Here is a 25342-nt window from a genome sequence, read left to right on the forward strand (position 1 = left end):
AAAGAGAATGCACGATTAACTATATATCCTGTAAATATATAGAATACATAACTAAACATTCTATGCAGTTCTATTATGTCAAAAATGTAAATATGCAAAAAAAAGATCCAAACAGAAATAAGCCAAAATAATGAGTGCCTTTTTCTGAATGTGGGTAATTTCTGCTTTATTTTTAAATATTTCGTGAATTTTCCACATTTTCTAGAATAAGCACACATTTTTTTGTTGTTGTTATGGCAAGTAGGCCTGGAAAGGATAGCATTTGACATTATTTCCCGGTGTGAACAGAGGTATATAAAAGAGCTGTTACTTTGGAGAGGTCTCAGAGGCAGTCTGGACCAACCTAAAATATTCTTTATTATGAGTTGAAATCTGCTTCTCTGCCATGTCCATACACAGGTCCTAGGCTTGCTTTCTTTCTACAGCTATCTAGAATAAGGGTATGAGTATTGCAGAGATATTTCAAAAGGGTCCGTTTTTGAAAGTAATGGCAAAAACCGCAATTACTTTTGTACCACCCTGATAGCTACCTTTCTGCTGCTTTCGCTGTGGCCCTGCTCTCCCCGACTTCTGCCAATTTCTTTTTTTTCTGGATACTTTCAACAGTTCTGTGTCACAGGCCTTCTGCTCTCACCAGCTTGCTTACCCGCCTTTAGACAGTCTCCAGTTTAATAGTTTTTCTAGAAAAATGTGATATTCAGAACCAAAGGCAGGTTTCCAGCCTTCTAAAGCACATCTATCATGTTGCCACACCTCTGCTCAAGTTCCTAGGGAGGCTCGTAGAGAAGAGCAGAATGTCCCAGCTTAGCGTGCAATGTCCTTCTGGATCTGCTCCCAGCCTTTCCACCCTCATGGCCCACCATAGCTCTGATACACACTACACCAGTGTCTTCGAACTACGGGCTGCTCTGCATCACTGAGTACTGAAATGAATTCAGTAACCAGCACTTAAAAAAAGAGAATTGAATAGAATGGACAATACCAAGTTGCATTGTACATTCTAAAGGCAATTACTGTCTCAGCAGTTATCTCTATCTATTATCTATCTATCCACCTATCTAAAACACAAACTCATACATATATACAAGACTGTGTATATATTTATACTAGGCCATGGCCGAAATGTATCTCTTTTTGAGACAGAGTCTCGCTCTGTTGCCCAGGCTGGAGTACAATGGCGCTATCTTGGTTCACTACAACCTCCTCCTCCAGGGTTCAAATGATTCTCCTGCCTCAGCCTCCTGAGTAGCTGGGACTATAGGCTCATGCCACCATGCTAAGTTTTGTATTTTTAACAGAGATAGGGTTTTGCCATGTTGGCCAGGCTGGTCTCAAACTCCTGACCTCAGGTGATCCACCTGCTTTGGCCTCCCAAAGTGCTGCAATTATAGGCGTGAGCCAGCATGCCTGGTGAATGATTGGAAGGCTGGAAGCCACTGCCCACACCATGGCTACATCAGGTCAGTAACTAGCTTCCAAACTTGCCTTGCGCTTCCTTTGATGCCACTGTCCCCTCAGCTGCGCTTTCTCCCTGTCCTCTGCCACTGAAATCCTTCAAGGTCCTAACAAGGTACCACATCCCTTCTGGAGTGTTTCACACTTTCCCCTTGTGATCCAAAAATGGTGGTTTGATGTCTTTATATTACTCGAAACAGCCTACCTTGTATTTTGTTATGTCTGTACACTGAATTCTTAGACAATGAGTACCTGAAAGGCAGGGTGGTATCTTACCCATCTTTGGATCCTCCGAAGGCCAGAGGTCCAGTGAACCTGGTTGATGCTAAATAAATGTCTGTCCAGCTGAACATTTTCTGTATCTCCTTCCAAGAATATCTTCTGGTGTTCCTCCTCCTATTTTCTTGACCATAGCCCCCAGCAAGCATAAGATCTGTGTCCCAGGGTAATGTGACCTACAGCGATGACTCTAGAAACCGGTCTGTTCTGCAAGCTTTCACCTTTCTTCAGCAGCAACAAGACAAGTAAGCATTCGTTTTTATTCATTTTTAAGATGTCTTTATTTGAGACGATGTTTCTCCTATGTTTTTGGTGTTAAGATGTATTTTGGGGAGCAAAACTGACGATATATAATAGTTGGTTTTTTAGTATGTGTGCCTATTGTCCTTATTTGACAAAATAAATTGGCAATTCTGTGTTCATCTTTTTTTTTTTTTTTTTTTTTAAGTTAAAAAAAGTTACTGGCTGCAAACTCCAAAAGGCGGAGAATCAAATCCCTTTCTGGGCTATCTGTAAGTAAGTTTCCTTTCTTAAAGAAGGAGCTTTCTTCTCTCACCTCAAGGACTGCTGTTTATTCGTCTGCGCTACTTTTTGGACGTTTCCATTCTCTTGGTCCTCAAGATGTGAATCACCCATTTTTTCCGTGGGGGAAGACAGTGTATCTCTGGCCCTTTAAGTAGGGGCGTGGTGAAGAGGCGCGAACCGCCCCAGAGGAGGAGCGGTGCGAGGAGGAAAGCGGAAGCGCGGCCGGTAGTGGTAGGTAGTGCGCGTGCGTGAGGCGAGAGTGAAGGCGGGGGGCGCGATCACGTGGGCCGGCGGTCCTGGGCCGGAATGGCTGCAAGCTCAGGTAACGAATTTCCAGAGAGCGGGCCCGTGGGGAGGAGACAGGATTGAGGGGCCGTATACAGGATAGGAGGAGAGCGCGCGACAGGTCTCTGAGCCTCGGTGCCTTCCCCTGCGCGACAGCGGCGCGACCCCGGGCAGCGGACAGAGCAGCGTCTGCCGGCCCACGGGCCGGGCGGGGTTGATTCTCGAGTGGAGGGGCGTGTCCTACGTTGGGCCGGAGCTGGGTCGGGCAATTTCCACTTATTGGTTCCAAATGAATGTGAAAATTCAAATGGGCTTAAGTAAAAAGGGATTTATTGGCTCCAAGCCTGGAAGGGGCTGAGGTCTTACTGAATCCAGTGACTGCAGTAATGTACTTGTTATCTCTCCCTTTCTGCAGAGGACCCGTAACCCCTCAGTTCCTTATCTCCTTTGCGACTGTAATTGCAAGCCTCATTCTGTCCTGTTACAGTCATGCGACAATTAGGTTGAGGGACTGGCACGGCCGCGCCCCCGACTGTGAGCCTAGGCCGCGGGTGTCATGCCCCTCCCCACTCCCTGGCGGGACAGGTGTAGCCTGCCTGTCGGGCCTGGGGAACGGGTGTGGACCCCTTCGTCCTCCAGGGACCGATGTCAGGGTGCCTGAGTCTGAGTCTGAGGCTGAGATGGGACGTCTGTCTCTTGGAATTGGTGCACGCCCTGTGAGTCTGGTTCCAGTTTGTCTCCACGTGCAAGGTGTGCCCCAGAGTGAGGGCAGCAGGGTGAAAGGTGGGCCTCCAAAGTTCGAGGCTACTCCTGTGCCTTGGCTAGTTCTCCGTGCGTGGCATCTGAGGAAGGAAGGCAACAGCTGCTCAGTGTTCCGGTGTACAAAATGGGTGTGCTTCGTAGGAGGATAGGGTGGGGGGAGGTGGGATCCGTGAGAGGTTCCATGGTCGTGGGTTATCAGGAATAGCTAGCTGGGGAGACTTCTTTAAATAAGCAGGCCCCCCCCCACTTCTTAGATTATTGTTAGAATGAATAGGAAGGCCTCTGTCTGCTGCACCATCCACCCTCTACTTTCCCCTACCAAAAAACCTAAAAACCTGTCCCTGCACGGTGGCTCACGCCTGTAATCCCAGCACTTTAGGAGGTCGAGGCAGGTGGATCACGAGGTCAGAAGATCGAGACCGTCCTGGCTAACACGGTGAAACCCCGTCTGTATTAAAAATACAAAAAATTAGCCGGGTGTGGTGGCATGCACCTGTAGTCCCAGTTATGCAGGAGGCTGAGGCAGGAGAATCGCTTGAACCTGGGAGGCGGAGGTTGCAGTGAGCTGAGATTGTGCCACTGCACTCTGGCCTGGGCAACGGAGCAAGACTCCGTCTCAAAAAAACAAAAAACAAACCCCAGACCCAAGCAAAACAATCATGGATGTTAGCTTGTGGCGCTAAACCTTGTTCCAGATGTCCGCCGTTGGGAGATAATTACATGTTAATTGTATATCTATGTGTGTGTTTGAGGTATATCTAATGTAAATGTGGTTGGATAGTCTGCATATGTTTGTATAAGGCATGGCTTTTGCTCATGGTTAAATTTAAGCACAGAGTAGATATTGAATCCTCTGGCGATAGCTGGCCTGTTCTGTAGTATATGCAATAAAGATAAATGGAAAAAAACATCATTGCCCTCTTGGGCTTTGGGTCAAAAAGGCATATGTGAGAACATTCTTTACAGAGCTCTAACAGAGCTGATTTTTCTTTATATTTGATATATTTCCTTTGTATCTGGACTGTTGTTGGCAGATGTTGTTCCAGAATATTGGAACATGTTGGTGATTCTTAGCTGTATCTCACTATTCCATTGACATTTCAACCAGTGGGACACAAAATGTCAGTTACGTATGTGAATGAGAAGGAAGATCTTTTGAACTTAATAAAGTATGTTTAACTTTGGATCTGTTGGTGGCTTTCATAGAGTTTAAATGATATGTTCTCTTGATCCACAGCTTCAGGTGTCATCTGTACAATTGGTACATGTATTCTTAACTGAATCTTGAATGAATACATTAGCCTAGGCCTACACAGAGTCAGGAAGATCCCAGTAGAACGTCCTCAGAGGCAGTAACAGTTACGGAACTGTCATCTCTTATGATAACAGTGCCTTCTGGAATACCTCCTGAAGGACCTGCCTGAAGCTGTTTTATAGCTGACTTTTTTATTTTTTAATAAGTAGATGAATAGACTCTAATGATCAAAAGTATAGGACAGTAAATACATAAACCAGTAGAGAGTTTACTATCAAGTGCTACGTACTGTGCGTAATTGTATGTGCGTAGCTTTTATCCTACGGGCAGTGCGGGAGGTTTGTTTACTCCAGCATCACCACAGACGCAGGAGTGATGCATTGCATTGCAACAGCTCTGACATCACTGGGCTGTAGGAATTTTTCAGCTTTATTATGTGTAATTTTACGGGATCGTGGTTGTATATGCGGTCTGTCATTGACCCAAAACATCTTTTTGGAGCATGTGACTGTATATAAATGCATAGAAGGTGTGACTGCAGATGACTCCTGTGTTACGTCTTCCAAGATTAAGCACCCCAGAATAAAGAACAAACCCCTACCTCTACTATTCACAGTTCCAGAAGGACCTTGATTGCCCGTTGGACATAGAATGTGATGTGCCTACTCTTCCCCGCTCCCCTGGCTAAGCAGATAGGGTGCTTGATTGGCAGCACCACCAGAATCACGTGGTTGGAAAGGAGGAGAAGCAGTTGCCCTCCAGGAAAAACGGTAAAGGTGCTGGAGTATTTTAGCCTTTGTTTTTTCTGTTGCAGTTCAGCAAGATGCTTCAAGTTACTTCTTGCTCTTAAAAAAAAAAAAAAGGATGTGACTCTACATCCTTCTTGACACCTAACCAAGAGAAATTGAGATGATAGTTAATTGCAGATTTATAAAGAAGGCCGCCATCTGCTCAGCCTATACCGAAGTGGAATCCTTTTTTTTTTTGCGCATTTAACTTATAAGAATTTACCTGCATCAGTTATGTGAAGAAAAGGGAATATATTTCAGCCTACACAAGGCCTTGTGCTTTTTAGGAGGAGTTCTTGGGGGTTGAAGTGGGTCTGGGAAGAGAGATTCTCATAATAGTGGAGACAATATTATAGAATCCGGAAGTGATCATTTTTCTCCGTTATTCATTTTACTTAATTATCTCCTACATGTATTGATATAAAACTGATCAATAGGCGGGGCACGGTGGCTCACGCCTGTAATCCCAGCAGTTTGGGAGGCTGAGGTGGGCAGATCACAAGGTCAAGAGATTGAGACCATCCTGGCCAACATGGTAAAACCCTGTCTCTACTAGAAATACAAAAAAATTAGCTGGGCCTGGTGGTGTGCACCTGTAGTCCCTATTCAGGAGGCTGAGGCAGGAGAATCACTTGAAGTCAGATGGCGGAGGTTGCAGTGAGCAGGAATTGTGCTGTTGCACTCCAGCCTGGTGACAGAGTGAGACTCCAACTAAAAAAAAAAAAAAAAAGAGAAAAAACTGATCAATAAAGTTAGAATTTCTATGTTATCTAGATATTTGTAGACTTCGTTCTGCAAATATTGTTTTGTATATTGTGATGGGCATTAGAGTTTTCTCTTCTAGACTGGGAGCTCGTTGAGGATTGTGTCTGACAATTCATGGCAGTAACTTAGCACTGTAGACAGGAAGGTCTTGGGCACTGTTCCTTCCCCCACTCTTCTTTTTAACATTTATTATTCTGTATGTACTTATGGTCACTCTTCTCATTTAGATGTTTACCAACAGGACAGAAAGAGAAACAGAGGTTTGGGCTTTTTCATTGTGGCAGTTCGGTACTGTGAGCTACAGTTACCTAAATGTGCCTTCTTGGAAAGAAACTCCAGGGTCAAGTAAAGCAGCTCAACCCAGTATATAATAGCATTGCTCTGAGTAGGGTCTGCATCTAAAGGCCGTGAGTAAGGTGAAAATTGAGTACCCTCAAACTACCCTGAGAGGGAGTCATATCAGAGACGAACAGCGGCCTCTCAGGAAGTCCAGTAGAGCCAGGTATTGTTTTTCCATGTTGGAACTGCATGGTGCTTGTGATGTTGAGTGCAGGTGAAGTGAATTGCTCATGTGTGAGGCGGGTGAGAACCGAGACAGCACAGCCGCTGACTGTCTCCTGTGCTCACGGTGAAGCAAGTAGTTACCGAGTTGGAGATATGCAGTCTCTTGCCCTACGTGAATCATTTCTTTCTCTCTCTGTCCCATTGCTGAAGATAATAGAGGAATTCCTGTAAATTGAATGGAAGTATGGTACATTTCCACTGTATTCATCTTGGCCTCTAGGCTGAATTAACGCAAAAGAACATAAAACATCTGAGATTGTGGGGTTTGCATCATGTTATAAATGAACTAAATGATGTAAAAATATCTCTCCTAGATGCAAAGAATGGAACTTGCACAGATGGAGGATCTTGGACTAGCGTAACTAACCGTACTTTATAGTAAATGACCGGAACTGCTATTTGAGGTTCTGGAAGCTAGTGATGCAGTCTTGCCTGGCTATTTACCTGGGGAGGGAGGAACAGGTGGATGGGCAGACAGGTGGATTGATGGATTCATTAGCTACTGTGTAACATCGGTACCGGGAATAGAAGGGTGAACAAGGCAGATCTGGTCTTTGCTCTCTCATGGAACCTGCATTCCAGTTTGGGGCAAGGATTGGTGGTTTAGACGATGAGGAAATGACAGTGTGGTAAGTGTAGTAAAAGAGAACAGTGCTGTGAGTACTTTTTTTTTTTTTTGAGACGGAGTTTCGCTCTTGTTACCCAGGCTGGAGTGCAATGGCGCGATCTCGGCTCACCGCAAGCTCTGCCTCCTGGATTCAGGCAATTCTCCTTCCTCAGCCTCCTGAGTAGCTGGAATTACAGGCACGCGCCACCATGCCCAGCTAATTTTTTGTACTTTTAGTAGAGACGGGCTTTCACCATGTTGACCAGGATGGTATCGATCTCTTGACCTCGTGATCCACCGGCTCAGCCTCCCAAAGTGCTGGGATTACAGGCGTGAGCCACCGTGCCCGGTTTGTGAGTACATATTAACAGGGAACATAGCCTGGTTGAGTAGGGCAAAAACAAAGGCCTTTTTAAGGCAGCAGTGTTTTAGCTGATAGTTGATAAATAGGACCTGCAGTGGTTGACAAGCCTGATTATTTGTAAGTAGAATTCAGTTATAACTTGGCTTATTTATTATGGCATAGATTCCTGTATGTGTGAGTCAGATCTTATCCCCTGGAGCTTACCAATTACAAGTAATAACACTGATATATTTAATTGGCAGCACAGATGTGACTCCTGTCTCCTAGTTCCTGTGTTAATCAAACATTTTTAACTGTCTACCTAGCTGTGCAAGCCGGTGAGTCCAGTGCTGTGGAATATTCAAAGAAGCATGGCCCCATTTTTATTGTATAGCTGGGGAGAAAAGACAGTCACGTTGTAAATTAGCCAATGGATCAGTATGAAGAAAGAGCCAAGCCACTGTTTTAAAAGAAGACATGTTTTCTGAATTCAGAGGGTGGTTAGGGAAGGAAGAGGTCATAGGCAGATCAGTTTGAACAGTGCCCAGAAGGAAGGAAGTTAGATAAATGTAGAGAAAAAGGAAGGGGAAGGTAAATCAGCTTGAGCAGACATGAAGGGAAAGTGGAAGCTATTCTTGAAGGACTCTTAGTGCAAATAATAATTTCATTTGTAAGGGAAGGAGGCCAAAGGATCAGCTCATGTCATATCTGGAGTCACAGGCTTAGAATTTCATCCTGGAGGCATTGGGGAGCTGTTAAAAATAAGTCCACCTGTGCCAGGTGCGGTGGCTTACACGGGCAATCCCAGCACTTTGGGAGGCTGAGGCAGGCAGGTGGCTTGAGCCCAGGAGTTTGAGACCAGCCTGGCCAACATTATCTCTACTAAAAATACAAAAAATTTGCTGGACGTGGTGGTGTGCGTCTGTAGACCCAGCTACTTGGGAGGCTGAAGTGGGAGGATTGTTGAACCTCGGAGGTAGAGGTTGTAATGCGCCGAGATCATGCCACTGCACTCCAGCCTGAGTGACAGAGGGAGACCCTGTCTCAAAAAAAAAAGAAAAAAAAAAAGAAAGAAAGTCAGTTTTGCCAGAGAAAGGTAATAGAAATCTCGCAGAAGTTAACCCACTATTGCGTTTTTTTTTTTCCCTCACAAAACCAAGGAATGAAGAGAAATGCTTGGATTGGGAAGGCCCAAAGTAAAGTTTGCATGTAATGTTGTCACTATATTTTGTGATGTCCTGCTAGCATTATATAGTAAATTAAAACTTGATTCTATTTCATTGTAATGTGAAAAAGTATCTCGTATGACACTTTTAGGAGGAAAATAATGTCAGAGAATTAAACAGGACCCTGGAGCTGAGAACAGTTAGGAATAAATGTTTGCCAAGGTGAGACATTTGTGAATGTGAGAACTGGTGACAGCTGGGAGTAGAGGCACAGGCTGGGAGTTGCGGCTACTCGGGAGACTTGAGGTAGGAGGGTCGCTTGAGGCCAGGAGTTTAAGGCTAACCTGGGCAACATAGCAAGATCCCAACTCTTAAAATAAAACAGTGGTGCAAGAATTCCACATTAACCTGGCCTAATATAGGTCAGACATTAGAGTTCTTATTCAGCTAGCCAGTGTCATAATCAAGTCATTGCTGTTTATATGGTACCTATCTTTTTTTAATGGTCCTTGAATCTATTCTTAATTGGTTGGGAATAACAAGAGGAAATAACTGATAATCTTATGTCTGAACTATTAAAATTCTCGTTTATCAACACTCAGAAGAGGACAGCATACTGGGTAATTGCGATTCCATGACATATATTTCCTATGAGAGAGACTAAGAAATACTTGACGTAACTTGCGCTCTGTTATGCGCAGGTACTGTTTGGTATGGCGTCCCCTAAGAACTGTAAAAACGCTAGCTCACAAGATGGTTGGGTGAAGAACTAGTTGTAGAATTGCATCCCAACAGGAATTTATGAGTGGTTCATTATCAGCCTTTGAGCTGGGATAACATTTATGTGATCTCTGAAGCAAGATCTGTATCTCAGGTGTGAAATATTAAGCATCATGTATGAACCATTTCATCATTGGTGCATATATTGAAATGAAGGGCTTGCTTAATAAACACATGGGCAACACCAACCACAAGGGCGGGGTTAATATTTCAGAATGTTGGATATGGGACCAGAAACGTTAATTTATATTTATTAGTACCATTGACCGTTGAACAATGCAGGGGTAAAGGGCACCGCCCCCTCAACCAGTGGAAAATCCAGGTACAACTTTTGACTCCCCAGAGACTTCGCTGCTACTGCCTACTGTTGACCAGAAGGCTTACTGATAACATTAACCGTCATTTAACACATATTTCGTGTGTTACTTGTATCATGTACTATATAGTCACAATAAAGAAAGCTAGAGAAAAGGAGATACTAAGATTCTAAAGAAGAGGAAACATACTTGCTTTTCATTATGTGGAAGTAGATCATCATAAAGGCCTTCATCCTTGTCTAAATGTTGAGTAGGCTGAGGAGGGGGAGGAGGGGTTGAGCTCGATGTCTTGAGTGGAAGAGGAGGAAGAAAATCCACCTGTAAGTGGACTTTTGAAGTTCAAACCTGTGTTGTTCAAGGGTCAACTGTCTATTCATTTTCTGCTGTTGCCATAAATCACCATAATGTTAGTGGTATAAAACAACACAGATTTATTTTACAGTTGCATACTTCACAAGTCTGACCCCAGTCTCACTAAAATTAAGATGTCAAGACGGGACTTGAGTCCTTCTGGAGGCTCTAGGAGACAGTCTGTTTCCTTGTCTTTTGAAGCTCCAGAGGCTGCATCCTTAGCTCCTGAGCGCGGTTCTCCATCTTCAGTGCCTATGACATGGCGTCTCTCTGATACTGCTTCTTCTGCCACATCTCTTTCTCTGGCGTTCTCTTCTGCCTCTCTCCCACTTTTAAGGACCTTTGTGATTACAGACTCACCCTAATCATCCAGAATAATCTTCCTGTCGAGTCTTAATTTAGACTGCAAAATCCCTTTTGCCATGTAAAAAAACATGTTCATAGCTTCTGGGTATTAGGACTGGCATTGTTGGGTACCCTTACACTGCCTACCACAGGGAGATTCCCAGCTCAGGTACTTTCCGAAAAATTCACAGAAGCTGCTCAAGTGAACTCTCCTTTTAAAAACATTTGATTGGCAACTGGTGCAAATCTTAAAAAAAAAAATTGAGCATGGTGACCTCTTGATTCATCAGGTCTATTTGGGTTGGAAAAGCTTACTGACTAAAATGAAGAAAGGAGTAACTGCTGGTAAGGGACAAGAGATAACTTGGGAAGGGGACATGGTTGGCTTCACTAGTAAAGTGTAGACTAATGTTGATGTTAAAAAAATCCAAAACATGATTTTAGAATGAGTTAGTCACATGAGGCACTTCTGTTATAATTCAAGTTTTTATGAAGTGTCTCTGATGCTTTGGTGGCAGCTGCACTAAGACAAAACCCCAACCATTCAGCTCCTGAAGAACTGCTGTGATATCAAGGACATTGTTCTGATATGCTTAGCACTGGCTAGACCTTTACAGAAATAGTACATTTTGTCTTAGAATCTTGAGAAAAATTTGAAAATCTTGAGGTTTTAAATATAATAGCTAGTATTGTTTGAAAATTATGTCCTGAGATCCTTCTAGATGTTGTTCCTCACAGTAGCCCTGCAGGAGAGGTAGTTGCATTCCTGAGTCAGGACTGTCCATTTTAAGTGCTAAAAGAAAGGGGGACATTGGGAGAGCGTATGTTGGCTTACATAGCCTAACTGCCAGAGGCTATGGGCAGAGCTCACTTGATGGAAGACTACAGTCTGAGGGTTGAATGATGTCAGGACTCTCTTCTCTACTTGGTTTTTTTCTATAGGTTTCATTCTTTCCAGAGCATCTGTACCTAGAACCTAAGTTCTGTCAATATAGGTATGTCTCCAGTGACAGATGCATAGTAGGTGTTTATTGGATGTGTGTTAAATGAATGATTTTCTTTCTGCAGAATAGAGCCGGGTGGGGAGTGTGGGATCTAATGGAATTTTGACCGTCAGCCTCTACAAGAAGCACATGGTTTGAAGGAGCCCTTCCCAGAAGGAGGCGCTATTCTGAGCAAACAACACAAATTTCCACAGTATTCCACTTTACCAATAGAGAAATAGAAGGGATTCAGAAAAAGTAAACAGATTGGCCAAGGTCACAGATAGGAACTCATAAAGTCCAGATTCAGACTCGATCTGTGGATTTTATTTTTGGGGGGTTAGGGGGTGGGGAAAGGTGTTTATTTCCTGGTTATTTCTAAGAAAAGCGGCCATACCAGCAGACCTGAGTTTAATAGACTCTGGCTTATCTGTGTTCTTTCTGCTTTGCCACCACATCTCATCAGTGAAAGGAGCTCAGTGAAATGAAGGTCAGAAATGGGGCAGGGTAGCTTGGCAGGATGATGTCTTCAGGGAGCGCTTGACCACTTGATACTTGTTCAGTGTCATATTGGTGTTCAGAGATGCTAGATTGTTTTATGGTCTTGGAACCTCTTAATAACCCCAGATATGGGATAAAAAGAGGTGGAAAAAATTGTTTTCTCTTCTGAGTTATTTTGGAAAGTCAAATATAAAATATGAAACATTTTAGATTATTAAATCATTTAAATAAATATTATTTTGCTGTATGGTCTTTCCCACTATTTTTGAAAAACACATAAGAATAAAAGTTAATAACTGTCTTTAGGAACTGTTGAATATGAATTAGATTGTGCATGTTTGTAAATAGTTCTTAAATAATTGTAACCATTTTTTCTTAGTGATACAAATAGGAGTTGAAAGACTTTATTAAAAAATAATTTGTTATGAGCCAAGGTCTTTGAAGAAATGCATGTAAATGTTAGTATTGCTACTGCATTTGGGTTATTACAAAAGGAGCCCTGTATTTGGTACCTGATGTTGGAAAGATATTTTAAAATGTTGCCAGGCAAAGAGTCGCCTCAGTTATGTGTTCTAGGAATGTGTTTGATAGCGTGTGTTTTATAGGGCACAACGTTAGAGTCTGCTTTCTGTAGCATGTGAAAGAAATTAGTCTGGATTTGGTAATATACCAAATAGTGTAATAGCTAGAAAAGTTAGTTTCAGCTCTTGAAAAGTCCGTTTCATGAGTCCATGGTTTATACAAAGTAACATTTCTTTTAATATGAAACATCAAAGGAAGAGAAATTAACTATAGGTACTAAAATAATGAGCCTCATTAGATAAAATTGTCAGTGAATTTTTCCCATGTTGTTTAAAAACAACTAATCACAGTTCATTTAAAAAAAGTAGTTATTTGAAGCTGGGCACAGTTGGTACATGCCTGTAGTCCCAGTTACTCCGGAGGCTGAGGCTGGAGGATGGCTTGAGCCCAAGAGTTGGAGGCCATGTGGGCAATATAGTGAGACTCTTGTCTCTTTTTTTTTTTGAGACGGAGTTTCACTCGTTACCCAGGCTGGAGTGCAATGGCGCGATCTCGGCTCACTGCAACCTCCGCCTCCTGGGTTCAGGCAATTCTCTTGCCTCAGCCTCCCGAGTAGCTGGGATTACAGGCACGCGCCGCCATGCCCAGCTAATGTTTTGTATTTTTAGTAGAGATGGGGTTTCACCATGTTGACCAGGATGGTCTCGATCTCTTGACCTTGTGATCCACCCGCCTCAGCCTCCCAAAGTGCTGGGATTACAAGTGTGAGCCACCGTGCCCGGCCGACTCTGTCTCTTAAAAGAAGTTAAGTGTCTCAGTAATTGTAAGCCTTTTTTTCCTGTCTTCACTAACGTGCACAATCTGTCTTTACTAACAGGCACAATCGAATTTACTAAGAGCAGCTGACTCCAGGGGAAGGGTGGTTGGTGATAGTGGTGTTTATACACCCAAAGGGCAATATGTAGTTTGAAAGAACTTTGCCCTGAGAGTTTTGCCTGTTATTTGGTACTGTGAAAAATATCTAGTTTAGAAAACAAAATGACCTTCATTATTATTATTGTTAGGGCTTCGTTTCTGTCTTCATATTTTTGCTTTATTCTAAACAGTTAAAGCTAATTGGACTTTTTAAAGTTGGGTCACTTGTAGCCTAATTGAAACACAACATAAAATCATATAAAAGCAAACTTAATTATTAAACTTACGTTGTAAGTATATTTTTAGCTTTCTAGAACTGACAGTTTTGCAAGTAAATCAAATTATCTGTGATTTTTGAAATAAGAGCGATCTACTCTTTAGAGCTGGGAAATATGAAATAAAAAGCTATATGCATTTCTAGTTTTCTTTAGTATTTCGTTTTTCCTGAAGTGTCCATGGTTCTCTATGACTAGCTCTCTTTTCAGAAATCTCTGGTAGGCTATGGGATTGTTTCATCTTGGGGTCACTGTTGTTTCCTTTAGTAGATCTGAACTCTTAGGTTTGCTGGTGTTGTGTTAAATAACTGGTTGTTCATCCCCAGTGTCTGTGCTAAGCTCCCAGAGATGTCTGTGGCCCTGTGCAGCGGCCAAAACCAAAACTGGCTTATATGCTTATTTCCAGCGGAACACGAGCACTACCCTGGGGTTTGGAGCATAAAGAAGGTGTTAATTGCAGCCTTTGGCACCGATTTGCCCTTATGCTGTTAGGTAAATAAATCTAGGTACCAGGTCCAGTGGCTGAGCCTATTAAGTCATCACTATCACCAGTTTCATGGCTGACTCCGCGAGCCCAAGTTAGGTGTTCCTCCCTCTCCCAGTAACATGCCCTGTAGCCGCTGCTGATTTCAGTTTGCCTGCAGTTAGATGATTAGGTGAAGTCTGACCAGGTAAACCCTTGGAATGTCCAGTTGACAAGGAGGATATCTAAATGATCCTTTTTTTTTTCTTTTTTTTGAAAAGAGATCATCATTCAGGTCTTTCTGAGCTAAGGCCAAACAAACAAAAAACGCTTGCTTGGATGAACTGAGTGCTGTTGTTAAAAGTAAATATGGAAAGTGAACCAGACCACGAAACTGTGGACCAGAGCCTCTGTGCCAAGACGGCCGAAGAAGAGCTGAATAAGTCTTTCAGTCTAGAAGCTTCACTTTCAAAATTCTCTTACATAGATTTGGACAAGGAACTGGAGTTCAAAAACGATCTGGTAAAAATTTCCACTTTTGTCAAGTGATGATGTTTAACCAGGGTTGGTTAGAGTATGTTTTATGACCCAGAGACTCTAAGCCTGTCATTTTTGCATGGGTTAATAGGAGTCTCTGTATAGTTTTTTTTTCTTCTTTTTTTTGATATAGGGTCTCACTCTGTCCAGGCTGGAGTACAGTGGTGCAAACATGACTCGCTGAAGCTTCAACCTCCTGGGCTCAAGCGATCCTCCCGCCTCAGCCTCCCAAGCAGCTGGAACCATAGATGTATGCCACCATGCCCGGCTTGTTTTGAATTTTTTGTAGAGAGGGTATCGCAGCGTCACCCAGGCTATTCCCAAACTCCTGGACCCTAGCAATCCTCCCTTCTTGGCCTCCTGTGTGTATGGTTGTATGAGATAACATCACCCTTCATTTGGATAGTCCATTGCAGTTTATGAAATGATTTGATTCATGTTGTCATTTGAGCTTCACAAGTCTCACAACACTCTGATAATCCGTTGTATAGATGAAGACACTGGCATGCAGCTATGTTAAATGACCTCTCAAAGTCACAGAGCCAGTGGTAGGTTTCTTATCTTGTACAACATTTTTTTCTCCATTTGATTTAATATTAAATTAATGGATTTCTGCAAGTATGAGAATATTTAATGACAAGTTGCTTGACCTGATTATCTCTCCCCATAATTTATGAAATAACTAAGAAATGTGATGTCAGACTTTTGCTTATTGCTTATGACTTATGTCTAAACTTAGAAAATTAGGGGTTGTCTTAGATGTTGTTTTGTCATGTTTAGGAAAGAAGATGCAAAAGTCTTTCAACCGAAGTTTTCTGGAAAGTAGGCCAGGCTCAGTGGCTCATGCCTGTAATTCCAGCACTTTGGGAGGCCAAGGCAGGCGAATCACTTTCAGTCAGGGGTTCAAGACTAGCCTGGCTAATATGGTGAAACCCCGTCTCTACTAAAAATACAAAAAAATTTAGCCGGGCATGGTGGCACATGCCTGTAATCCCAGCTGCTTGGGAGGCTGAGGCAGGAGAATCGCTTGAACCCAGGAGGTGGAGGTTGCAGTGAGCTGAGATTGCACCATTGCACTCCAGCCTGTGCATTACAGCGAGACTCAAAAAAAAAAAAGTTTTCTGGAAAGGGCTGTCAGGCTACTGTAGTTAGTGCGTATTTGTTCTTGATAGTAACTGAATGTGTAGAGAGGAAATGAAACCACTCTGTAGTCTTGACTTGATTATTTCTATGAATTTTTTAGTTGATTTTGTGATCATTTTGATGGTAAGTTTGTCTTTTAATTGATGATGGTTTTAATCAATGAAAACTCCTTGCAGTTATAAGGAGAAAGACATCATTTTGTGAGCATTATTTTTTTTCTTTATTTAGATTGATGACAAGGAGTTTGATATTCCTCAAGTTGACACGCCTCCAACACTGGAAAGCATACTAAATGAGGTAAGTGAACATTAATGATTACTGCCATTTCATGGCATGAATCTTAATACTTTTTGGGTTAGTTATCATACATGCGCCTAGATGTGCACTATCCAGTAGGGCAGCCACTAGTCGTGTGTGGCATTAAAATTTAAATTAATTATAATCAAATAAAAACTCAATTCCTTGGTTGCACAAGGTACATTTCAAGTGCTCAGGAGCCACAGGTGGCTGGTGGCTGCTATGTGGCTAGGGGACAGCATAGACAGAGTATTTCCATCATCATAGAAAGTTCTCTTGGACAGCAGTAGTCTAGATTGGAGCTTCTCAAGGGCAGAAACCATGTCTTGTTCCTCTTTAGAATCTCCATGCCCAGCACACTGCCCAATACTTGGCAGATTTTAAGATATATTTTATTGGGCCAGATGCAGTGGCTCACACCTGTAATCCCAGCACTTTGGGAGGCCAAGGTGGGTGGATCACCTGAGATCGGGAGTTTGAGACCAGCAAGACCAACATGAAGACACCCCGTTTCTACTAAAAATATGAAATTAGCCAGGTGTGCTTGTGCATGCCTGTCATCCCAGGTACTCAGGAGGCTGAGGCATGAGAATTGCTTGAACCCAGGAGGTGGAGGTTGCGGTGAGCTGAGATCACGCTACTGCATTCCAGCCTGGAGTTGCAACAAGAACTCTATCTCAAAAAAATAAAAGAAAATACATTTTATTAAGTAAATAGCGATGCAAAATTTATGTCACTGTTGAAGTTTGTATTATGTGTTGCTAATGGTAAGTTTTCTCTACCACCGATATTCAAATAGCTTACCCTCTGACACTAAAGAACATCGTGCAACCTTGTGAGCGCCATCACTCTTCCGTATGAAGAAAACCAAGCTCTTACAGTTTATCTTACGATTACCATTTCTATTAAAAAGTTTTTCAGAGTTTTGAAATGGCGGTATTCTTTTCTTAGTCGGGAGATCGAAGGCTTTCTAAAGGGACTTTCTAATGTGAGAGTACGTGGTTGGGGAAGCATGCCTGTTTTATGTCCCCTGCGTCTGCTGGCAACCCTTCAACCCAGTCATCTTCATCTTTTAAAAACTTGCTTGTGACTTCCCTTGGAGGTTTTAGCTTCTAATTTGAGGAAGACCTTGTAACATATAAATCTATTTCAAATCCACAGTTATGTTTTCCAAAAGGTAAGGATGCAAAAGTTCCCTGACAGAAATGCCCATGTGTACCAAAGCTCCCAGTGAGCTGGGTCTCTGACTGTAGGATTTCTTTGCCTATTCTTTTAGTGTTATAGTCAACACTTTATAGGACGCAAATGACTTTCTCTGTCAATTATATCTTTTATTTTTCTTGTATGACTTTTATTTCTACGTTTTGTATCAGTTGGATGTTGCTGTTACTTTGAATGTATTTTAACTTGGAATGTGTTTTAACTTCAGAAGTGTTCTGTATGTTCTGTGTGAAGACTGAGGCATTTTTAGTTTTGACAAAGAAGGCTTTGGTCCATGAAAGAATATTCTGTTACAGTGAAATGTCCTGTATTTACTTTCTAATGTAGAGGAAATCTTTGATTTAGAGGCGAGGAGATTAATTTTAGTCAATTTTGTTAAAATGGTCTTATTCCCATTCTCATTTCAATTATCTTATTAAGGGTAAAAGAAAAATCTTAGAGGATTGTGTCTAAGGCCTTGTACATCATTATATAATATCAGCAAAGAAAATAAATGCTCATCGGAATGAGCTGTAGTTCATCATGAAGGAAAACTGTTCTTGCGCAAGAGCTTTCTTATCTGTGAGTAACAGTAAGTCCAGTCATTAGTGGTTTACTAAGAAGATAATACTGTTATCATCCTCAGTAGTAGTTTGAGTGGCTGGTGTATTTGGGTCATGGTGTTAGATGTTGGGGTTATAAAGTGCTATATGACTGTCTCTGTGCTTGAGAGGGAAACGAGGCTGGGAACTGGCCAGCCTTTACATCTCCAGGGAACCAGGCAAGTCGTAAGTGGAAGAAAACACAGTTCAAATTGTAGACCATTACGAAGACTGTAAGGGGACTGTGGGGAGTAGTAAAGAAAATGACTGAAGGAAAAATGAAAAGGGCCGAAGTAGAAAGTGTAAAGAAACCTTTTCCCAGAATATGTGGATGCATATATTCTATAATGTTCATTAATACCAACCTTAAGGGATACCAGGAAGAAATGGACATCCAGGTTTTGTTTTTTTCTTTTTTTGAGATGGAGTCTCACTCTGTCACCCAGGCTGAAGTGCAGTGGTGTGATTGGGGCTCACTGCAACCTCTGCCTCCCGGGTTCAAGTGATTCTTGTGCCTCAGCCTCCCAAGTAGCCGGGATTACTGGTGTGCACCATCCACCTGGATAATTTTTAAAATTTTTTACTAGAGACAGGGTTTTGCAATATTGGCTAGGCTGGTCTCGAACTCCTGACCTCAGGTGATCTGCCTGCCTTGGCCCCCAAAGTGCTAGGATTACAGGCATGAACCACTGTGCCCAGCTTTACACACACATTGCTATTGGACATATAGCTAGGAGTAGAATTAGTGGGTCATCAGGTATAGTTATATTTAGCTGTAGTGTATGTTGACGCAGTTTTTCAAAGTGGTGGTATTGATACACATTTCCAGCAGCAGTATATGGGATTTCTTTTTTTTTGTTTGCTCATTTACAATTCTTATTTTGACATTTACTTCAAACTTATCTACGTGGTCCAAGAATTAGATGAGTAAAGGGACACCTGTGGATGCCCCAGATTCACCAGTTATTATATTTTTTCCCCGTATGCTTATCATTTGCCCACTTGCTTGCTTGCTTTCTCTCTATAGACACACCATTTTTTTCCTGCCTTATTTGAAAATAAATTGCATTCAGTGCATACTTCTTAAAACTAAAGAGATTCTTTTCCACCACAGGACAGTTACGAATTTCAGTAAATGGAGTACTGGTAATATGATACCCAGTCCACTGTCTTCTGTTTCTCAGTTTTGTCAATTAACCCAACGATGTTACTTTTGGCACCTTCCCTTCTTCAATATGAAATCCAGGATAGGATCTTATTTAGCGTTCATATCTCTCAAGTCTCCTTTAATCTCAAACATTACTTTGCCTTACCGACTGTTTTCTAACAATACAACTCCATGCCTCATACCCCCACCCCACCTCTCCCTCTCTCTCTCTCTCTCTCTCTCTCTCTCTCTGTGTGTGTGTGTGTGTCTGTGTGTGTGTGTGTGTCTGTGTGTGTATGTGTGTCTGTGTGTGTCTGTGTCTGTGTGTGTCTGTGTCTGTGTGTGTGTGTGTGTGTGTGTGTGTGTGTGTGTGTTTAAATAGAACTATTCACCATTTGTGGTTTCTCTGCCGTGTCCTTGAGTTTAGATTCAGGGTCTGTATTCTGGATTTCTGATATATGGGATATATATGGGATTTCTGATTACCTTATAAACTTTTGAATTTTTCACTTTCATTCTTAACTGGTGTGTAGTGCTATCACATCATGATTTTAATTTGACTTTCCCTGAAGACTAATGAAATTGGTCATATGTTTTGACCATTTGGCTATCTCTTTTGTGAATTGCCTTTTCATATAATCGGCCCACTTCTGTCGTTTTATTTTTTAAGTGATTCATAGGAGTTCTTCACATATGCTAAAGAAGCCCTTTATTTGGTGTAATTATTGTATCTTCTTTCCTTCTGTATGTTACCTTTTTACTTTATTAATGGTTTCTTTTGAGGAGCGTAAGTTCTTAATATAGTTCAGCTTATTAACATTTTCCATTTGTGTGTGTGTATGTCCCCTATTTAAGAAAATTTTGCCAATTCCAAGGTATTGATGATCTCACCCTATTTTGTTCTAAAATCTTCATTGTTGTTCCTCTGATATGTAGATCTGTAATTTATCTGTAATTTTTGGGTGTGGTAGTGTGAGCTCTGAGCCAGCACCATTTACTAAAAAGAGTATTCTCATCTGGTGTCACCTTTGTTATAAATCAGGTGTTCATATGTGTGTGGATCTGAGTCCGTTGGTGTGTCTGTACTTGCCTCAATCTCACATTCTGGTGATTGAATCTTTATTCAAATAGGTCTTGCTATCTGGTAGTTTAAAATCTCCAGCTTCGATGTTATTCTTCAAAATTGCCTTGCTTATTCTTGTGGGTTTTTTTTTTTTTGCATTTTCATGTTTTTGAATTAGTTTATCAGTTTACACACACACACACACACCTCAGCTGAAAATTGAAAGGACTGTGCAGTGTTTTCACATCAGTTTGGGGCTAATTGACATTTTTACTGAGTAGCAGTAGTTTTAAATTCAGCCTTGACATCCTCACTTCTTTTTTTCCCTTCACTCTTTCTTTCACTTATCCTGTAAGCCTGGCTTAATTCATCCGATCCATTTTCTTTAATTATGTCCCCAGGCTTCTTAAGACAATCAAATAACATTTTGATTGACTCTCTTGCTTAAGATGCTGCTGTTCTTATTTCTCAATTATCCTTCCCTTTTCCTATAGCAGTTCTTCCAATCTTTACAGCACTCAAGCAACATAATGTCTTATTGCCAGTCCTGACCCAGTTCTTAGAAGACCTATGCGTAGAGATCTCTGGAAAGCAGTTGTAAATTTGTACCTAAACCTTGAGAAATGTTGATGCTAAAGACACAGATTTTGGAGTCATTAGATAACGTGGTTCTTAAAGCTATAGATATGGATGAGCTTGCTCAAATAGGAAGTACATGAAATAGGAAGAGAAGAAAGGAGCTTAGAATAGAATCCTGGAGGACAATCGTATTTAAAGGTTGGGCTGAGAAGAAGCTAGGGCATGTGACTAACAGGAGGACGCATAAGTTACCGGAGAACCAGGAAGGAGAGATGTACCAAAAACCAAAGGAAAAGAAGTTTCAAGATGGAGTGAATGGGCCAGGCGTGGTGGCTCAAGCCTGTAATCCCAGCACTTTGGGAGGCCGAGGCGGGTGGATCACGAAGTCAAGAGATCGAGACCATCCTGGTCAACATGGTGAAACCCTGTCTCTACTCAAAATACAAAAAATTAGCTGGGCATGGTGGCGTGTGCCTGTAATTCCAGCTACTCAGGAGGCTGAGGCAGGAGAATTGCCTGAACCCAGGAGGGGCAGGTTGCGGTGAGCCGAGATTGTGCCATTGCACTCCAGCCTGGGTAACAAGAGCGAAACTCCGTCTCAAAAAAAAAAAAGATGGAGTGAATGAGTCAGGCGTGGTGGCATGCACCTGGAGCCCCAGCTCCGTGGAGGCTGGAGTGGAGGACTGCTTGAGCCCAGGAATTTGAAGCTGCAGTGAGCTGTAATTGCACCACTGCACGCCAGCCTGGGTGAAAAGGAATGGTCAATGGTTAAATGATGCTGGAGGACAAGAACATGCTAACAAAAAGCAGCCCGGTGGATGTGTCTAGTCACCTCAGCAAGACCGGTAGGGGCTTGTAATGAAAGGAGAGAGTTGAGGTAGTGAGTGGAGGTTACTCTCTCAAGCACATTGATTGGAAATGGTAAGTCAGAAGGTAGTCCAGCTGAAAGACATGAGATATCAGTGTCCTATGTCTTTGTCACTTAGAATCAACTTGTGCAAAGCCAGGTTCCTCATCCTGCTTTATGTGCCATTTGCTTTCTAATTCCAGTGAGTAGGCTCACCTTTTGCTTAGTGGTTCAGGCTGGGAACCCTGTGCTCTTCTTTGACTTCTCCCTTGTCTCTCCTCTCATCCCTGCCCCTACTCTACCCCCCATTTCAATGGTAACCGGAGATGTGTGAGTTTTCCTCAGTAATGTGTGTCATCATTCCCTCTGTTGGCCTCTTCTGCAGCTCCTTAGGTTGGGATCTCTTGTTTTCCTTGATAGTGCAGTAGCCCTCTTACTGGTCCTTACAGTCTTTTCTCACCCCTCATCCATTCTTCATACTGCCCCACTTCTCTTTCAAAACAGGGTTCCCATCGTGTCTTTCCACTTCTTAAATATGTCAGTTGCCTTCCCACTGCCTACTATATATAGTATACTAAATATTTATTAAACAAGAACTGATTATGTATCAGGAGTTATACTAGGCACTAGGGGTACAATGGTGAACAAGATAGACGTGGGCCCTGCTGCCATCTAGTGTAATGGAATATAAGGCTTCTTATGGGTTGGGTACCAGCTTATCTTTCTAGGGCCATCTCCAGTTCTGCTTATATCCTCAGACATTTTGGACTACTACTTTCCCCATGGGCAAAATCTGTATTGTGAAATCACTGTGTCTTTCTGTGCTGTTTTCTACCCAGAATGCCTTTCTGCTGTATGCTTGTCTACTATTTTTTATAGTAGACTATTTATAGTCAGGTGGTATTTTTTTTTTCTTCATATAAGCCATTGGCTGTTGTTTAACTGGTAAATCATCTGTAAAAGCTTGATTTTTAAGAAATATTCTACAGTTAACGATAATCCACGTAACTGCTCCTGCTTCTTCCTGCTACAAGAAAGAAGTTTTGGGGGTGAATTCTTTATAGAGAGACAGAGCTATGTAGAATTTAATACTACTAATTCTGTATGGTGCCTTTCAGGTCAATAAGAATGCATGAAATGAATCGAGGTGAAAAGCAGAAATAAGCACTTGTGTGCTCTGCAGAAACCATTAATGCCTGGCTTATTTCATAGAGTATTTGGATTTTGAATGTATTGATTTATCTTCTTCCACTTTAGACTGATGACGAAGATGAGTCTTTTATTCTTGAGGACCCTACATTGTTAAACATTGACACTGTTGATTCTCACTCCTATGATACATCATCTGTGGCAAGCTCAGATAGTGGTGACAGGACCAACTTAAAAAGGTAGGTATTCATATCAGTCATACCTGCTTACAGTTGAAGTGTTTGATTGTTTCAAATGTAATGTACTTTTTCTTTCTTTTTTTTTTTTAATATTGTTTGAGCACAGTAAGGAGTTCAAGGCCAATCTGAACAATATAGGGAGACCCCCATCTCTATAAAACAATTAAAATAAAAACTCCAAACTTTTCTAATGGGTCAGAACCCTAAAGAGTTGTACAGTTCATCTCCTACCATCTGGTGTGTACATGTCTTACCAGTGCACCCAAAGCACTTCATATTCCTGATCAGTAGGTCTAAGGTTATTAATACAGTTGATCATCGTGTGTGTGTGTGTACTTGTTTGTGTGTGTGTATATATATATATATGGCATAGAGCTGCATTTGAAGCTATTAATTATTTCAGTTTACAGCAATCCAGTAATGTCAATGATGACTCATCTGGATTTTTGAAGAGTCATACAGGTGAATTAAAGAGAGAAGTAATGAGGACCACCATTCCTGTGTTATCCAGGTCTTTTAAGATTGCACTCATGTCTGCCTTCTAATTCAGTTGCCTTTGATTTAATATGGTCAAGACCTATTTTCGTAGGCTTTCACCTTTCCTACAACAGCAGCTCTTTCTTCAGCATGTCAAAGAACCAATGTGAGTTTTGTGCCAAGTTTTAATTATGTCCATTAAAATTATGCATTTGGGAAGCAAAGAAGCGATTACTGCGCTACAGCCTAAGCAGGTATCCATTCGTTACCTGACCCTCAGGCGCTCTTACTTTATCAGGGGTCCCTGAAAGCGCTTTCTTTTTTATCCGAGTGTCTGAACTTGTCTTACAAACTCAATGTTATAATAAAGCATCTCTTGAATGATTTCAGATTTTCCAGAATTGCAAGTAGACATGTAATAACAACCTATGACACTGACTCATGCCTGGATTCTACTGAGTACTTGAACCCCATACACTTCACTTTATTGGAAGGAGCTTGTATTAGTCAAGATTCTCCAAAGAGGAGAAATAGGGTAGGAATAGAATGTCCAAAATCTGCAATGTGCGCCAGCAGGCTGGAGACCCGGGAGGAGCCAGTGTTGCAGTTCAGGTGTGAAAGCCAGCTGCCAGCCGAATTTCTTCTTGCTCCTGGGAAGTCAGTTTTTTTCTTCTATTCAAGCCTAAACTGATTGGACGAAACGTGCCCACATCATGAAAAGCAATGTGCTTTACTCAGTGTCTGTCTACCAGTTTAAACATTAATCTCATTCAAAATCATCCTGGCAGAAATATCCAGAGAAGAATGTTTGATCACATATTTGGGCATCATTTTCCAGCAAAGTCGACACCACTGCTGAGCCTTATAAAATTTTATTTCTCCTTGTTTCAGGCTAGCCTTTGTATCTTTTTTTTTTTTTTTTTTTTTTACATTCCACCATTGTATCAATAGCGGCTTTTGGCAACTTCTTTTTTTTTTTTGGAGAGAAGGAAAGAAAAAAAGGAGTGAAGGAGAGGAAGAAAGAGGAAGAAAAAGAGAATGGAAATGTTACTTTATTCTAAAAAATGGGTATTAATAATGGCCAATCAATATTTCATTTAAACCTATGAGTAGGTGTGATGTGGTATTGACAAGAATGTATATTTTGTGTATTTAAAGTGGAGAGCTCTATAAATATTTATTAAGTTTACTTATTCCGGATCTGAGTTCGAGTCCTTGATATCCTTATTAATTTTCTGTTTTATTGAGTCTAAGTCTCTATGTATCTGGGTGTCAGGATCGTTAACTCTTGTTGTTGCATTGATTCTTTTACCACTATATCTTTGTTGCTTTAAAATCTATTTTATCAGATTCGAGAATTGCAACTCCTGCTTTCTACTTATTTATTTATTTTTGCTCTCCATTTGGTTGGTAAATCTTTCTCCATCCCTTTGTTTTGAGTCTTTGTGTATCCCTGCATGTTAAATGGGTCTGGATGTAGCATACCGTTGGGTTTTGGCTGTATCTTTTTAAGACTGATGGTGCTTATCTGCCTGGGAATCTCCAGTCTGGCTTCCTTCTTGAGTCCGTAATAGGCGACTCTGCCTTCCCGGAGCTCCAAACCTCAGTCAGAAGGGGAACCAGTCCCGTTTACTCTGCACCAAGAGCTGCCACGTGTAGGTGCAGCAAAACCGCCGCGCTGGCCACAAGAGTGGCGCTGGCGACCCGTGGGGCCCCTCCACTGGGAATCTTCTGCTCCGGGAGCGACAAAAATTTGTCTGAAAGTGTGGTGTCCTCTCGTACTCTGCGCTTTCACTGGGAACCTCAATCCTGAGAT

The 25342-nt window shown here is 41.8% G+C and overlaps 1 protein-coding gene across 7 annotated transcripts in view; it reads left to right on the plus strand.

Moving 5' to 3' along the window:
- Positions 1-2520: 2520 nt before the first annotated feature.
- Positions 2521-25342, plus strand: part of VPS8 (VPS8 subunit of CORVET complex) — a 258139-nt gene continuing 235317 nt past the window's right edge. For 2 of the 7 annotated variants that reach the window (XM_035275299.3, XM_054246193.2), the window contains exons 1-5: positions 2521-2581; positions 5178-5331; positions 14528-14768; positions 16155-16223; positions 22919-23049. Coding sequence is in view for 2 of the 7 variants with exons in the window: in XM_054246193.2 (XP_054102168.2) it covers positions 14616-14768; positions 16155-16223; positions 22919-23049 (353 nt within the window). In the remaining 5 variants the exon portion in view is untranslated. Of the gene's footprint in view, positions 2582-5177; positions 5332-14527; positions 14769-14916; positions 15332-16154; positions 16224-22918; positions 23050-25342 lie in introns of all 7 variants that reach the window. The other 5 variants (XM_078350391.1, XM_078350389.1, XM_078350390.1 and 2 more) reach the window with 4 other exon arrangements.

This window comes from Callithrix jacchus, chromosome 15 (genome assembly GCF_049354715.1).
Source record: "Callithrix jacchus isolate 240 chromosome 15, calJac240_pri, whole genome shotgun sequence".
In the NCBI taxonomy this organism is placed as follows: Eukaryota; Metazoa; Chordata; class Mammalia; order Primates; family Cebidae; genus Callithrix; species Callithrix jacchus.